Source organism: Pogona vitticeps, chromosome 4, assembly GCF_051106095.1.
Source record: "Pogona vitticeps strain Pit_001003342236 chromosome 4, PviZW2.1, whole genome shotgun sequence".
NCBI lineage: Eukaryota > Metazoa > Chordata > Lepidosauria > Squamata > Agamidae > Pogona > Pogona vitticeps.
Genome location: NC_135786.1, coordinates 64,603,751 through 64,621,395, shown reverse-complemented (window position 1 = coordinate 64,621,395; position 17,645 = coordinate 64,603,751). Strand labels below are relative to the sequence as shown.

General features: G+C 40.2%; 1 protein-coding gene across 7 annotated transcripts in view; it reads left to right on the top strand.

The window, feature by feature from the left end:
- The window catches only part of MKNK1 (MAPK interacting serine/threonine kinase 1), a 39,094-nt gene that overhangs the window by 146 nt on the left and 21,303 nt on the right, over positions 1-17,645 (top strand). Inside the window, exons 1-5 of one of the 7 annotated variants that reach the window (XM_020807515.3) lie at positions 15-127; positions 1,122-1,267; positions 4,421-4,483; positions 8,684-8,780; positions 17,496-17,594. In XM_020807515.3, coding sequence (XP_020663174.1) covers positions 4,421-4,483; positions 8,684-8,780; positions 17,496-17,594 — 259 coding nt within the window. In that variant the 5' untranslated portion in view covers positions 15-127; positions 1,122-1,267. Of the gene's footprint in view, positions 1-12; positions 128-1,121; positions 1,268-4,394; positions 4,484-8,683; positions 8,781-17,495; positions 17,595-17,645 lie in introns of those variants that run through there. The other 6 variants (XM_072997593.2, XM_020807513.3, XM_020807518.3 and 3 more) reach the window with 6 other exon arrangements.

Below are 17,645 nucleotides of genomic sequence, written 5' to 3'. Positions count from 1 at the left end.
CGTGGGGGGGGGGGAAAGCTGCTGGGAGGAAGGTGCCGGCGGAGGCGGGAGGGAGACCGACCACGGGGGAGGGGGAACTCTCTGTCTGCCTGCTGGGGAGGCAAGGGCCTCTTATGTGAGCGGCCGGGTAAGTACTGTATGGAGGGCATAGGCTATGTAGGGAGAAGGGAGCACCCAAGGCTGCATGGTTAGAAGAGAAGTGTCTTTGAGTTAACTTGAGCTCCCTCCTGAACAGAAATCATGTGTGTGGGTGGCCAAACTGGGATTACTGGATGGTGAAGAAAAGGAACTCGGCACGTGTTTGGGGCACTCATTCTTTATACTTTATATGTTCCTGACTTCTGCTGGGCAGTGACACAGATGAAACACCCCCCCACACACATTTTCTGGATTGAGAAGTTAATTGTTGATTAATTTTAACTGGGGTGTGTGTGTGCCGTGTTGCTTTTGAGAAGATGTGGATAGATTGGAAGCGTTTCCCTTCATCCGCCTTTTACATCTCGTGCAGTAAGTGCAGTGCCTTGGATATTAGCGTGGTAACACCCTGGCATTGATTGTCTTCAGGGGTCATGAATTCACATGAGAGTCAGAAAATCTGTTCCAATAACCCATCAAAGTGTGCAGGGAAGCAAGGCATTTCTGTGGGCTATCAAACGTGGTGTGGATTTCTGTAGGCTGGGGCTGGTGTTCATTTGCTAAGCTTAGATACTAATAATAGACAATATAAGAAGGAAAGACCAACTGATATGCAGGATTCCTTATTTTTATGGGAATTCTTCTGCATCCTGCAGTTGTAGTTGTTTTAACAAGAGCACAGGAACAGAAGGCCAGGGATGTATGTTCTGAGAACTGATGAAAAAACATGTGGAAAGCCAAAGCTTCTTCACCTCCAAAGTTGACTGTGACTCATGCTTATTCTACTGGTTGCTCTGGAGTAGTAGATAACACTTGGAAGTTGAAGCATTTTCCACACCTGGGCTTCTGGAATTGGGAGCAGTGGTGCTGCAGTGAAAAATTTCTGTGGTGGGGAGGGCTGGGTCTACATCAGCACTCTGTTGCCTGTAGAAATGTCCCATTGAGCATGTAGTTTTCTGGCCTTTCTTCTTGTTTGTCCACTTCAGACCAGCCTTCAGAAGCCTGCATTGGAGGAGTTGTGATCCCAAAAGGTTTAGAAGTCATCAGAGTGGGGAGATTGCTTTACATCTTGAGGAGGCCACTGGCTCTTATCTCTGAACTGCAACTTTTTTTACCTGGATGGCCATATAAGGTTAAAAAAAGTACTGTAAACTAATTTAAAAGTTCCTAATCAGCATCTCTCGGATGTCATTCTGTGCCTTTCAAAGGGCATATTTCCATCAGTAAAAAAAGGTTTCTGCATATTCGGGTGTTTGCATTCAAATACTAATCTACCATATAGATTTTTTCAAATAGGGAAGTCTGTCTCTCTGCCCCTTTGTTGCACTTGTTACATTGTCACAAAATGAGTTCTCACTTATAACCTAAAAGTGCTTAGGCCAGACTGCCCCTCTTAATTGGCTACAGAACAAGAGTAGAAATTCTGGGAGAACTTGAAACAACTTTTGTGCACATGTGTACATATTGCTTTAGATGCTCTATTGTAATACATTCAGATGTATAAGGAGTTTCTATTTCTTAGCCTCTGGTTTAGAGGGGGGGCAGTACGCAAGTAGCTAAGCTCTTGTTAAGACTTACATAGGAGTAAATGTGTTGCTTTTCCAGGATCTGTTTCACAGACTGCTTAATGATTAATATACTCATTCCTGTTTATTAACTTAGAAATACATACAATTCTAGTGTTCACTCTTCTGCTAGAAAGGTAATTGAATAAAGCCGTGTCTTGGACATGTCGTGGTCTAATGAAGAGAGAATGTTTCTCAAGGTTGATTTTGATTTTTGCATCTTATAGTTATTTTACATTTGTTTTAAAGTGTTTTTAACTGTTTCAGTACTGCTGTATGTTTAATTTTTATTGCAATAATTTATTGCTTTTTTAGTTGGTTTCTCTTTAATAATCTGCTTGAGTTCCTTCGCAGGGAGAAAGGCAGCATAAAAATCTCTCAATGCTTTATATATTAGTTCTAGGTAATAAAAACCAAAATATCACAGTAACTGATTTTAAGTTCAGAACTTTGCTTGCAGAATTATTTTTTAAAATAATTTTATTTTGCTCATTTATAACTTATTTGTAAGTTTAAATTTGGCATTGAAATGCAGAGTATAAACTTTGAAGCACATCAGGCAAAAATAAAATAAGAAATAGAGAAGGCAAAATGTTGTGGCACTTTAAAAACTAGCTGCTATATCTTAATGTGAGCTTTTGTGGACAAATCCAATTCCTTAGATATTTTAAAACAGCTTCTCTAATGGAATCCTTACTAATTTCAGATGGACTGTGTGGTAGACTCGTCACTGCCGAGAATGGAAACAACTGTTCCCTTGATGTTTTTGGCCTAGATTCTCACTGGCCCTAGCTAGAATAGGGATCAGGGAGTTGCTGACCAAAACAAACAAACAAACAAACAAACAAACAAACAAACAAAAAACCTGGAGGATCACAAATGCCCATTCCTGTATTTTTGAAGTATTAATAAGAAAATCAGAGGAAGTATAATTCTCAGAGAACAACAACAAAAAGGATAGTTAGGTCTCTTCATGGCCAGTGACTATGCTGGTTAGGGTGCTATGGCAGTTGTGGTCTAAAAATGACAGAGGCCAGCTGGGAAGCAAGCAGCCGAAGCACCCTGGCCAGGCTCAAGCCTCCCAACACTGGGCCACCGCTGTGTCTGCCGCACCCGGGAGGCCAGCGGCCAAAGCACCCCAGCCAGGCTCAAGCCTCTCAACGCTGGGCTACTCCTGCCACTGCTGCACCCCTTTCCCGAACCATTTGGGTGAAAGAGCTAGAAAGAAGCAGCCTCTTTGCCACCAACAGTTTGAATTTCCCACCCTTCTGCCCTGCCTTTTTTTGTCTGTAGGTCAAAGCTCCGTTCGCAAGTCAAAACAAAATTTTGCAAACGGAGCTGTTCATAAGTCAAAATGTTTGTAGGTCAAGGCATTCATAAGTCAAGGCACCACTGTATAATAAATTCTCCATATTTGAAGTGTAATAGATACTTAACCAAAATTTGAATAATCTCAAACAAGCTACAGTTTGTATTAAAGATAGTCTGGACTCCAGACAGAGCACTGAGTAGGGCACACATCTTGGTAATCCTAATGCTCTGCGTAAGGAGGAGGATTGTAGCTGTTCAGTCGATCAATCCATAGTACTTTCCCAAACTGGGAAACCATAGACGGCTTGTGGAATAATTTTGGACTTGAAAACTTGCAATGCTGCTGGGACAAACTGATTTCCTGAATTGTAATAAAAACGCTGAATAGATAGCCACACTTAAAGCCATTTTTCGATGGAGGATCTAAGAGTGCTTATGATGAAAAAGAACACATAAGTATTTATACTGTTTAACCTGTTCTATGTGATTTCCATTGACATTGTTTCCACGTTTTGGCAAAAATCAGTATTTTTTATTTATTATAATTTAATTGCATTTTATTTTTGCTCAGATATTCTGCACATCCATTAATCAGGCATTTTAGGCCAGGGCGAGTGCAGAGGATGATGACTGCATCATCTACATAGAGTAATATCGGGTTGGGACGAGTTCCCAATTTGGGAGGGTAGACATTAAAGTTTGTCAAAAAAGGGTGCGAGATCATTCATAGAAAGGTAAGAGAGCCAGGATGCAGCCTTGTTTCACTGCCTTGTTAGTTGGGACCTGTTTGGTTACTTTCTCCCCTTCGAAAGAGTTTATGAGGAGAAGCAGTCTTTTATCAATGACCAAATTTTCCAGTTTGAAACTCCCTTTAAATCAAGGAAGGCCACATAAAGTTTGGCATTAGCATATTTTCATGCTTTATTAATAAGGTGCTAGAGTATCAAGCAATTGTCAGTTGTGGACTTGCCTTTCTTAAAACCAGCTTGCTTAGGGCCAAGAATAGATTGATTGTCAGTCCAAGAGGTTAGTTTGTTTAATAGATATTTTGCATATAATTTCCCAATCACTCATAGTAAGCTAATTGGCCTATGATTTTCTGGGAGGGAGGTATCTTCTCTGTGAGAACTAGTGACAAATCAATTTTTTTCTGATTTCTCCATGCAATTATTTCCAGCAGGTTAAAATCAGTCCTGAGCAGTCCCTACTAATGATGTGTTAGAGGTTAATTTCAGTAACTGTTTCATGAGCAAAGATAATTGCTCTTCTAAAATAGTTCAGGTTTTCTCGTGGAGTGACTCACAGTTATCATATATTCCAAAGAAATGTGATTAAAAAAACTCTTGAGAATTTCAGCTGCATTGTTGTTGTTTTAACATTTAGAAACAATCCAGTTTCACTCTTTCCAGATGTCTTATGGGGTGAGGCAGGATACGGCCTCTGAACTGAAGAGTTTTCCTTGCTCCATTAAGGTAAGGTGGAAAAATACCCAGTTTTTTTTTTCCATAAGCTATTTGACATTCTTCATTTATGTACTTCGATGCATTTCTGTCACAAATCCTAACATCTGTTTATTGTAAATTTATACTGTAATTCAGTTTAGGGAGAACTGTGTCTCGTTAAACACTTCCTGCAGATTGTTTCATCCTTCCAGACATGGTGTGACCAATGTATGCCAGAGGCGCGAAGAACCCTCAAGTATTGTTGAAGTTTATAAGCAGGGATTCCACCCAACTTGTCTCATACCCCCAGCCCTAGACACACCTTCTATTGGGCTTTGCCGTGATCTTTGTTGACTGACAGACTTTAGCAAGCCATTGCTTAATGCAGTTGCCCAGACAACTGAATTCCCTTTAGCCAGGCCAACAGTGTTTCTGGCTAACCCCGGTTTCTCTTCCAGCACAGGAGAATGTACCATTTCTAAAGAAAGGCTTTACTTTAAACTGGCTAGGAGAGTGGTGTAGTTGAAAAGCAGTCTACAGATGTAGGAAATGAAGTAAAGTGACCTGTTGCTCTCTTCCAACTTTGTTGCAAATACTTCCACCCCTGCAGTGTTCTGCTGAAACAAGGGACTACAGTTTCAGTCTCAGTCCTTAAAAATGGATTATCACAGCAAACAAATTCCAGCTCCTTGCTTGGTTGTATTTTCTCTGAGCTACATAAAATCAGAGAACCATCATGATATAATGGATAGAGTGATGGACTAGAACTCTGGAGGTTTGGATTTAAATCCTCACTTGGCCACTAAAACTCAGGAAGGGGGCAATGGTAAAACCACCCCTTACACGTTTCGCATAACTTGAGAGCCCTATTAAGACTGCCAGAAATCAGATGTGATTTGACAACATGTAATGAAAATCTCAGTTTGTTTGTTCTTCCTTTTAAAGTCTTATTTGTCAAAGTTCTATTTTGTGCAGTTTCATGTGTGTTTCAAATGTGATGTCCTACTCCAGCTACAGTTTTGCTAGAGCAGAGCCAAGAAAGAGAAGAGTTATTGCATCTTGTTCACAGTACACACTTTTGGTGTGACTATGGCAGTGGTATTATATTAGCTGATTTCTTTCAGGATTCCTGGTGCCTTGGAACTTATGTCATGTTATCTCCAATGCTACCTCCACTGCCACTTGCTTTCCTATTCCATAGATTTTCTAACTAAGTAAAATTGTACCAGTGTACTTTCCAGCTTGTAAGGCAATTAAATCTAATGGCATGGATGCTTTTTAGGCTAGCAAAAAAGTAGAGAGAATAACTTTGTATTGGATGGCAGAAAATAATTTTCAGTGTTTTAATAGATGCTCCAAGAATCAGAGGATGCACTATTAGATGTGAGGCAGGGAAGCCTTTGTGCTGTTCTTGCACTATGTGTAATAGTTTGCACATGTAGGTAGGGCGAATTAGCCCCTTACCAGATATGTGAGTGACTCACAGGTTCCCAAAAAGGAGTCTGATTTTCCAACTGTTTCCTTTTTTAAAGTGTCTACGTTTAAGAGGGGAGGAAGGTTGACGCTGACTGAAATCCTGTTTGCTCAGCGATGTTGTATATAGGGCTGATGATGTTATCAGCCATGGTGATTTTAAAAAAAAATAATTTAAGAAGTCCAATCCTGCCCTGAAGGTCCTGAGGCTCCCATTGAATCCCCTTTATTATGGAGGTTGGGGACTGGAGGATGGGTTTATGTATGTGAGGTTATTTAATTTCCAAAAATCGTTGCTGCTGGTAAATTCACCCCAGTTTTTTTTAAATTGAAGGTTTCCCCCATCCTGTAGTCCCCCAACCCCATGGCTTCCCCACAGCATAAGGGATTCTGTGGTTGGACATTTTTAGTTCTGCAAAACCTCTGTGGCTCATGAGGTCCTTGGCCTTGCGCAGTATAGCTGTCCAAGCAGGATTTCAACCTACATACGTATATATGTATGAAATAAAAATCCTTTCCGTGCATGAAATCCATCTTGGGTCGGATTTCTGTTTAGAGCTTGGAAACCTAAATCTTCTGAGCTTTAGTCTCAAAATCCCCATCCAGTGTGGCCACTGCTAATTTTTTGCAGTGACATTCAGATCCTTGTAGGACTTTTGTTCTCTTCCAAACTGCCCTCTTGGAACTGGGCTCTTTTCTGATCTTACTGTTCATCCTCTATTGATCCTCCAAGCCAGTCTATTGCAGCAAAGAAAAAAAATTAGAGTCAACAGAACAATTGCAACACCGAGACAAAGGCATGAGTTACTGTCAAAGAGAACAGACCCATTTGATTGCTCATCATTTTTCTACTTCATTAAAAAAAGAGAGGAAGAAGTATTTGTGCTTCTGTGCCAGAAAGTTCTCTCTGTGTTGTAGAAATATTTTACTATTATTACTTATTAAATTTGTTTTGCTTTTTACTACAGAAAGCAGTTTCAGAGCAATGTAGAGCATGTACAGAGAGAAATCCATAATAGCAGTAAACAAAACTGGTATCAGGCCTAACTAACATAATAAATAGAAATGAATGCTAGAAAAACAGTCTAAAAATACAATATTCTATAAGGCACAAAATGCTACCCACTCACACAGCTTTGAATAAACACCTGTTGCTAAATTTATTTATTTATTTAATTTATTTATTCCATTTATACCCCGCCTATCTGGTCATATTGACCACTCTAGGCGGCTTACAACACAAAACACAAAATACAAAACCAATATATAAATAAAAAGGAATTTGTAAATATATATGTGCCTATAATTTTTTATAGGGAAGAATCCCATTCAGTTAGTGGAGGTTAATCATAGTTGGTTCTTCCTCCTTTGACCACGCTATTAGATATATCTGGGATTTGGGGCAAATTAAGTCACCTTTTTTTTAGTAACTTCAGGAGGTTTATCCACAAGGTCAGTCTAAGCTCCCCCCCCCCCAGTTTACTTAACTTGTTGCCTTCCACTGTGTTTTGGATATGGACTTCCATCAGCCTGTGGCCAGAGGTTAAGTGTCCTGGAATTGTACTTCAAATCATCTGGGGGGCACCATACTGAAAAACGGTGAATAAAATCCATTTTGAGCTTTCCCTAAGAATTTATGAGAAGAGACTCAGGGTATTCACAGAGAAAAATAGCTTGTGCTGTTGAACAGGCTTTCAAGTAGGTTTTGTCAGGATGAAATATGAAGTATGTATATTTGAACAGTCGCCTCAGGGGAAAAATGTGGAATATACATAAACAAGCCCTAACCAATTTAATGTAAAACTGCTGAATAATTTGTAGGCTCTCTTGAGCATGGAAAATGCAGTACATATATTTGTTACAAATGCATGTAATAAATATGTCCTTTCCCTGGTAGATTTCAATTTTTTTAATAGGCAAAGAGTCAAATTCCACATAAAACTGGTAATACAGAAAGAGTTTCATGAACAGTTTGAGAAAAGATATAGAATGAATCTTAAACACCTTGCTGAAAAGTATTGAGGCCTACCCCATTAAATAAAATTAGCATGCCAAGTGTTATATACAGTGGTATATACATTACTGCTGTACATATTCTTTAATACAGGTACATAAGGATAATAATGATTTCCTCATTTTAAAAAAACCCACACAGTTGTTATTATTCCTAAAGAAATTTTCTTCACTTACTTTACATGCAATGAAAATGGAGGAATAAGGGACTGAGAACATTGCGTTCTTGAAGGCTTTCACAGAAAGGATCTGATGGTTGTTGTGGGTTTTTCGGGCTCTTTGGCCATGTTCTGAAGGTTGTTCTTTCTGATGTTTCACCAGTCTCTGTGGCCGGCATCTTCAGAGGACTGGAGTAGGAACTCTAACTCGAGCATGGACAGAGTTCCTACTCCTGTCCTCTGAAGATGCCGGCCACAGAGACTGGTGAAACATCAGGAAGAACAACCTTCAGAACACGGCCAAAGAGCCCAAAAACCCCACAACAATCGACTGAGAACATTGCTTGGCTAGAAAAGAAGTGTTCACGTTGCACTTTAGCATTTGTGCCCTTCCTTTGGGGGAATGCTCAGTCTGTGTGGGAGTGGTTAATTGTGTGTATTAACTGTATAAATACTTGTAATGTTCACAAATAAGCTGTCAGGCATTTTGACTTCTGTTGTAGCTCCTTATATGGGACACTGTGCTGTTGTTTGTTATTGTTTTTGGTGCTAACTTGCAAAACTAAATAAAGTTTTGTACTTTCAGTCACAAAGTAATCCTCTATCAAGCCTGTTTGTGGGTGAAACGTATTGTCAGGAGACACCAGCCCTCTTTTCAGGGAAGTCAGTCCAACATAAATCAGGTATCTGCTTTCAGTTTGCATCTGTGTCTGTGGTGATCTTGCCTCTAAAATATCTCAAAGGACAACATTGTGGATTCCTGCCAGGCACAAGGGTGACACTGCACTCTGTTCCAGTCACCTTAAGATAACTTGCCCTTATGGGTAAGGATGGGACCTTGTATCAGTATTAGCAGTTAACCAATATTTCCTCATTTAATTTTTATCATTATGCTATGCTTTTACAACCTTTCATGTACACTGGACATTTTCCCCTTGTTACCTGAACTCTTTATTCCTCAAACATCAGTGCCTGTTAATTCTATATAAATATTGCTAAGCTTCAATGGCATGTTTGTGACATTCTTACAGCTTTTATATTTCTACATCATGTGGGAAAGTAATATCTAATTATAATAGAGTCTGTTACCTATTATAGTGTCGAATATGTCTTTTCTTGTCAGACTACAAAACAGGCCAGCGTTGAATTGTCTTCAGCAATGAACCAATCCATTAGTCTTGTGGAAGGTCTAGATTTAAAAGGCATGTTATCTTTGATTGCGCTAATGACACAGTTCTCTTCTGCTACTTGTGGCTCTCAAAACAGAAACTATTGCAGTTCCGCTGTGAATGAGCAGACCTGTCTCTGAACATGCAGGACCTGGAAGTCCTCGTGAAGTCTATCTCTCACATTTTGCCAAAAGAGGCGAGAGATTGGCCACAGATATGTGACATGATCTGCGAGGGAACTGCAGAAACCCTGGCTAATCAATTATGCTGCTGCATGCTGGCTGAAGCCTGATTGTTTTCTGTATGTGGTGGGATCAGCTAAATAAACCAAGAAGCTTTGCTTTATGGTTTGTTGATCATTCTTGCCAGAATGTGAGTGCTTTCTCGTCTCTGGTTTATTCCTCTCCCTACAAATCAGAGAAACAAATGTAAACTAAACCCTGGATTCTCTCTTTTTGGTTTCTTGAGAGAGAAGTAGAGAAGAAAAGACACTGTGGTTTGGATTACATGGGGAAAATACATTCCTAAGCTCTAGTTTGTTCTGATGTTTCCTCTACAATTAGGAGCAATCAGGTCCTATGCACCAGCATACTGATCATAATCAATAAGCCAGTATTCCTTACTTTGGTGTATAACCACAATTTGTGCAATAATGATCGCCTCATCAGGACTTCTGGGTTTTTGCTGTTAATTCTGTTGGAACACCTTCTTTCTTCAAAATGGTACAAGTTGATTAGTCATTGCATACATTTATGTGAACATTACCAAAAAAAAATGTTCAAACTGAATAAATATGGTTAAACAAGAAATCTGTTTTAAATCTCCATTTGTCTCACCCTGGAGATGACAAAGTAACTTCAGAGTCTCACAATTGCCATTTTACAAATTTCCTTAGTCTTTCTTACAAATGGAAGCAGTGCCTCATTTAACAAGCACTGGTTCCTTGAGAATGTGAGGGACCCTTAAAATTTAGGGCATAGGAATATGGTATTAAAAGGGATACACAAGCCCTGAGTATTAAAAGGGATACACAAGCCCTGAGTCTGAAAAAAGTGATTATTTTTACTAAAGTAGTAAATTGAATATCTTGTAATTGTGATATCTTGAATATTACATCTTGAAGATGCCACAAGACTCACTCTTTTCACTGCAGTGGCTGTTGTACCTTAGGGGCTAGAGTTTGGGAATGGCATTCCCCTGTCAGGTCTGCCTCAAAATGTGGGAGTATTCCTGGTCTCTGCATTGTCCCCGAGTTCCCAGCTAGCAGCGGCGACAAGGAATGCCTTTGTACAACCTGACTTGGCAACACTTGTCCATGCTGTAGTTACACCATGTCTGAATTAATTCAACATGTTACATATTGGGATATCTTAGAAGAGAGCCTGGGGTCTTCAATTAGTGCAGAATTCTGTAACAGTTGGGCTCTGACGAGTACATAATATCAGTATCATGCATGTACTGTAATTCCTATGTTTAATTCTGTGGTTCTCAAAGTGGGTCCCCATAAGTTCTTGGATTACAACTCCCAGAGGTCTTGGCCAACACAGCTAATAATGAAGGCTTATGGGAGTTTTAATTCACCTCTGGGGACTCAAAGTTGGCAACTATGTGTTTAAAGACTGGCATTAGTTGCCAGTTGTTTGCCAGACACAATTCAACATGCTAATTTTAAACCTTCAGAGTTCTAAAAAGTCTTAGGCCCTGTCTGTCTGATGGATCACCTGTCTTGTTGTGAACCTGTATGGATATTAACATCTTCAGACTCCCGGAGGACACTAAATGCTATAGCAGGTTGCTTGATAGGTAAACCAGAAAATATTTTATATGATGCTCCCAGATTATAGAATGCATTGCTCTTTGAACTATGAACAGTTTTCATTCTTATGGTTGTTGTGGTTTTTTTCAGGCTCTTTGGCTGTGTTCTGAAGGTTGTTCCTATCGTTTTGCCAGTCCCTGTGGCCAGCATCTTCAGAAGACAGCACCTTCAGAACACGGCCAAAGAGCCCGAAAAACCCATAACAACCATTAGATCCCAGCCGTGAAAGCCTTTGCAAATACATTTCCATTCTTCTTGGGAAAGAATGAAGATGCCTCTTTTTAAACTTCCTTTTGATAGAGTTTAACTTATTGTGATGATTTTAACTGTAGATTTATTGATTTGAATGATTTTATGGTCCTATTTATTTTATTTGGTTTTAAGGATATTATGATTGAAACTTTTTACTGTTACTGTTTTATTGTTTGATGTGTAAACTACTTTTAGAACTATCTAGTAGTGGAAAGGCAGAATATAAATACAGCGGTGTCTCGCTAGACAGTTATCCTGCATGACAGTTTTTTCGCTAGACATTTACTTTTTGCGATCGCTATAGCGATTCGCAAAACAGTGATTTCTATGGGGAATTTTACTGGACAATGTTTGGTCCCTGCTTCGCAAACCAATTTTTGCTACACAATGATTTTTACAGCTCCCTCTGCACTCACAAAACGGGTGTTTTCGGGACCTAAGCTTTGTAAGACAGCTATTTAAACAGCTGATTGGCAGTTCGCAAAGCAGCTTTCCTATGGCCGATCTTCGCTAGACAATGACGATTCTTCCCCATTGGAACGCATTAAACAGGTTTCAGTGCATTCCAATAGGGAAATACTTTTCGCTAGACAATGATTTCGCTAAACAGCAATTTCAGTGGAACGGATTATCATTGTCTAGCGAGGCACCACTGTAATAGTAGGCCGGATGGTGGTAATGATGATGTGGCTGTGCTTCTAAAAATATTCTTGAAGGCTTTCATGGCCAGGATCTGATGGTTGTTGTAGGTTTTTTGGGCTGTTTGGCTGTGTTCTGAAGGTTTTTCTTCCTAACGTTTTGCCAGTCTCTGTGGCTGGCATCTTCAGAGAACAAGAATCTTCAGAGGACAGGAGTAGACTAGTTAAGAACACCCATCAATCACAGTGACAGACCATCTCCCCCCTTATTGCAACAATACACCCATAACAAAAAACACTACAATCACCATAATCACCCAGTCTCCTGAAAAGGACAAAAAGCTGATCCCACAGTTACAAATACTCAACTATCCCACACACTACACCAGAACACAGACAGAGTTCTAACTCCTGTCCTTTGAAGATGCTGGCCACAGAAACTGGCAAAACGTTTGGAACACAGCCAGACAGCCCAGAAAACCTCCAACAACCTTCTAGAAGTACCTTAGAATGGATCGGCAAAGATGGGATTCAAAAGGCTTTCAGGGTTATTGCTATTTTGGTTTCATAAAATAATGTAAACCTGTCCTAACGTGGAGCTGTCCCCAGGCCCCTTTAATGTCATTGTGTGCAAATTATAGTTTATTATCACGTTGGTGCATATATTGGTTACAACTAGAACATTTGTGTTCTGCCGCATTTGATTGCTGTCTTGCATACAGTAATAATGTACGGTGACAACATGATTGTGGCTGGGAAGGTATCCTTAGAACTTTATAGGTCATGTAAGGATAGGCCTTGCATTTCTGATTGCAGACCACAGGCGGTGTAATCAGGTAAAATAACACCTCTTGTATGCTTGCCTGCACATACGTTGGAGATGTCAAAGACTGAAGTTATTTTCTAGTGTGAAAGAAAAGTCTTTAACCTCTGCTCTGTTAGACAGGAAAGAAATTGATAGAATTCTGTCCCAGTCATTTCTCCAGGCGATAGATACCATATGCTTTGCTGTCTGCTGGTTGGTAGAGCGCATAAATATATTCTCTGGAGGAGGTTTTGAAAGACATATTAATTTACCACTTTAGATACAAAAAAAATCCAAAATCTATGGCCAATTACATTAAATGGTTTAATTTATTCTGGGAAAGCTCTCTCCTCTTCTGAAAATAAAACCTATGGACCTATCAGAGTTATAATATAATAAGCTTTTAACTTACAAGTTGAGAAGGTTGTTAAGAGAGATAACATTTTTTTTGTTTCTTGTTTGAAAATGTAAATACTGCAGACACTGTGAACTCTTGGTTTTATTTGGTGTCTCATAGAAAACAGAAGGACCAGTATCAGACAGATAATCCTGCTTCTGGCTCACGTAGCCATTTTCCTAAGAATTTCTTTATATTTAAACTATACTGATAGACGTTTTCTTGAGCATTTGCAAATTGATTTAAAATAATTATTATATTCTCTGCTTTTCTACAGAGGTGTGAAGTTTGAATAGTTTAGTAGTGTTTGTTTAGATAAGACATGATGATGCTTACATTTCTGCATTACATGTTGTGTTTGTCTTTCTGCACACTGTGGAGCTGGTGTTATAAACAGGAATTTATTAGTTTAAATCTGTGAAGTCAGTCTGTGAGCACGAATAATTAGTAGTTTAGACCTTTAATCACACATCAGAATGTATACTGGCTAATCATGCAAATTGCCAGTCTTGTAAAATGCAAGGGAACCACTGATGTAAATTATAAAGATATTGATGCTTTTTTGGTTCTAATCCAGCGGTTCCCAACCTTGGACTGGAGCTCCTAGAAATCCTAGCCAGCACAGCTAATGGTAAAGGTTTCTGGGAGTTTAGTCCAAGGACATCTAGGGACCCAAGGTTGAGAACCACTGTTCTAAGCAATAACTTGAACATAAGGCACACACACCCTTTTGTTTGAAGGCCATATGCAGCTGTAATGTTCTCAATCATTGTGTGAGGATCTGAGATTGGCACAGAGGTGCCACTTTGTGAACTTCCTTTTCCATAGGATGAGTTTGCTCTACACCGCACACATATTCCCTTCACCGTAGCTAAAAGTAAGGAAGCTGCCTTAGGCCAATTAGTCTATCTAGTGCAAGCCCTGTGGCAGCCTGGGTCCTTTTTTCACCTGGTGGCCCCAACCAAAGGAAAACAAAATTGATTGGATGGTCACATCTGAACTTTGGAAAACAAGTATTTTGCTAAAACATATGCAAGAGGCACACCTTGTTTTAGAGGAGCGTTACAGACCAGAGTCCTATGGCCTATTACATTCACCGAGTGTATTTTTTGGGAACATCTACAGAAAAGTGGCCAATACCTCTTTGCATGAGGGTAAGCAAATTGGAGATTGTAGAACAATAATGGGCAATATATTATACTCTGTTTGTAGAAAATTATACTCTGTCTGCAGTGCAAGAATCCTTCGCCATCACCCTTAGGGGCACCTTTCGTTTATGGGAAAGTATTTTTTAGAAATTGGATTTCTCTGTTGGACTCCATAGGCTGCACAGTTTCCACCCTGGTCCCTAAATGACTGGTGTTGGCTTGCCAGGTTTTCTGGCAGGGATGTTTTCTGAACTCTTTCTGGAGATGCCAGGAAAGGCATCTGGCACCTTTTAAAAAATGCAAAGCATGTGTTTTACCTTTTAGCTGTGCTATCTTCTGAAATCCTAGTTAAGAGGGAACTAATTTAGCATTAATCACCATTGATTCATATAATGGTGAATTGGGAGGGTGTCCAGACTGAAGAACCCTACTACTGCTGATCAAAAGGCACTGTGCAGCCATGCCATCTTTTTCCCCTCCTCATCTCATTTTTTTTTCCTGGTGAGGACTCTGTGTGTGTGTTTGTGTTTCAAATGAAAGATGACAGCTAGATCTCCTGCCCAGTAAAATTCTATGGGTGTGGCAGTTTAGTCACATATTTACTGGCTGAAATCTAACAGTAAGTTGCAGTTTGAGTAGGCTCATTGAATCAGTGGGGATTTGGTAAGTCATCATCTCTGTAAATGATTCAGTGGACCTGTTCTAGATGCACCTTTCTACTGGATTTCAGCCAGTAAGACTTTTATCTGGAAGTAAATAAAAGTACATAGTACATAGCTAAAGGTGAATGTGGTAGGAAAGTGGCGTTCCTGCTGTCATTTCAGCAAGTATGAATCCTGCACCCCTCTTTCTGTTATTGGACTGAGGTGAATGGATCAGTGCTGCATTTGTTGCTATTCCTGTAGTACCTACAAAAGGCAGAAATCACTGAAATGCCATAGTTTAAAGAGCAGGAGGCTGTCCTGTCTTGGTAGCCTCTCCCTGTGAGCTCAGCACCAGTTTCTGGCTTGTATGGAGAGACTGCCTGGACAGAGAAATCCGCACCCCCCCCCATCCCCAACTGTTGCAGTGCTGATTAAAGTAACAACGGAATGGGTGGGGCTGTCATGCTCCCCTCATTTCAGGTGAATGCCATGTGCTTCAAACACACTTTAAGCAAACTTCTACCTTGTAATATTCTATGACATTGTTCTCACAATTCTTCTGTTTCGCCATATTTGTACAAAGATCATCCAATTTTGATACTAACAATTGAAGTCAGGAGGAGTTAATGTTACTCTTACTATGAACCGGCTGGTAGACTGTTTTGTGGAAGCCTTACCTGTTGGCAGGTATGGTGTACTTGTCGTCATTTAGTCAGTTAGTCGTGTCCGACTCTTCGTGACCCCCATGGACCAGAGCACGCCAGGCTCTCCTGTCTTCCACTGCCTCCCAGAGTTGTGTCAAATTCATGCTGGTAGTTTTGATGACATTGTCCAGCCATCTCATCCTCTGTCGTCCCCTTCTCCTCTTGCCTTCACACTTTCTTAACATCAGCGTCTTTTCCAGGGAGTCTTCTCTTCTCATGAGATGTCCAAAGTATTGGAGCCTCAGCTTCGGGATCTGTCCTTCCAGTGAGCACTCAGGCTTGATTTCCTTTAGAATGGATAGGTTTGTTCTCCTTGCAGTCCAGGGGATTCTCAAGAGCCTCCTCCAGCACCACAATTCAAAAGCATCAATTCTTCGGCAGTCACCCTTCTTTATGGTCCAGCTCTCACTTCCGTACATCACTACAGGGAAAACCATAGCTTTGACTATGCAGTCTTTTGTTGGCAAGGTGATGTCTCTGCTTTTTAGGATGCTGTCAAGGTTTATCATCACTTTTCTCCCAAGAAGCAGGCGTCTTTTAATTTCGTGGCTGCTGTCTCCATCTGCAGTGATCAAGCAGCCCAAGAAAGTAAAATCTGTCACTGCCTCCATATCTTCCCCTTCAATTTCCCAGGAGGTGATGGGACCAGTGGCCATGATCTTAGTTTTTTTGATGTTGAGCTTCAGACCGTTTTTTGCACTCTCCTCTTTCACCCTCATTACAATGCTGTACTGGAGACTTTTAAAACAGTATGGATAGTCCTGCCCAGCTTCATTCATAAAGTAATTGCCACAGCAGGAAAGTACTTAATAGATCACTATAATTTCTTGCCTTGGTTTCTTTTTCCTACATACCGTGTCCCCCCCCCCAAAAAATAAGACAGGGTCTTATATTAATTTTTGCTCCAAAAATTGGTGGTGACACACTAAAACTAGTGTGTCAGCTGAGCCTATTCCTGTATAAGAATTGGTCACAATGATACATGCCTTAGTTATATCCCAGCTAGATTATTGTAATGCACTCTACATGGGGCTGTCTGTGGAAAGTGTCAGAAAACCTGGGGTTGGTCACAGGGATCACATCTCCTCCCCCCCCCAAGAGCTCCACTAGCTGCCAGTCCATTTCCAGGTTGAATTCAAAGTACTGGTTCCAACCTATAAAACCCTGAATGGTTTGGGCCCAAGCTATCTAAAAGACCACATCTTCCTTTATGAACCTGCTTGAGTGTTAAGCTCCTCAGGGGAAGCCTTTCTCTTGGTCCCACTGCCTTCACAGGTGCGCTTGGGGGGGGGGTACACAGGAGAGGGCTTTCTCTGTTGCTGCTCCCAGACTCTGGAATTCGATCCCACAGTAGGCCAGACTGGCCCCCTTTTTGCTGTCCTTCTGCAAGCAGGTGAAGACCTTTCTCTTCAGTCAAGCTTTCCCTGAGTGGCTGGCTGCCTGAGTGCGGCTTTTAAATAGATGTTTGTACCTTACTGCTTTGGATGTGTTCTGGTGTTGCTTATGTTTTTTTTAATATGGTATTTTGTTTTATCCTTTTTTAGTATTTGTACACTCGCTGCTGTTAGCTTTAATATTGTCTTTTAATGATATAAACTGCCTTAAAGCTTTTTTAAAAGAGAAACACGGGTTAAAAAAAAATATTTTAAATAAATAAATAATAAATTATGTATCAGTACTGGGTGAGTGTTAAAGCTTAGGAATTAGGAAGATAAATGAAGCTTCTGAACATGAGAGTGTTTAAGACTCTGAAGACATACAGTTTCTTTCCTTATATATAGTAAATGTAATGGTAGTTTGTTTATTGTACTTTTCTGCTACATAGCAATGGTGAGCAGCCAGCCTCTTCCCATATCAGATAATAACAAAAGGAAAAAGAAAAAGAGGACCAGAGCTACAGACCATTTTCCTGGAAGGTTTGAAGGTGGGTTTCACATTTTGCTCCCCCCCCCTCTTTTTTTATACTGCTCAGTTG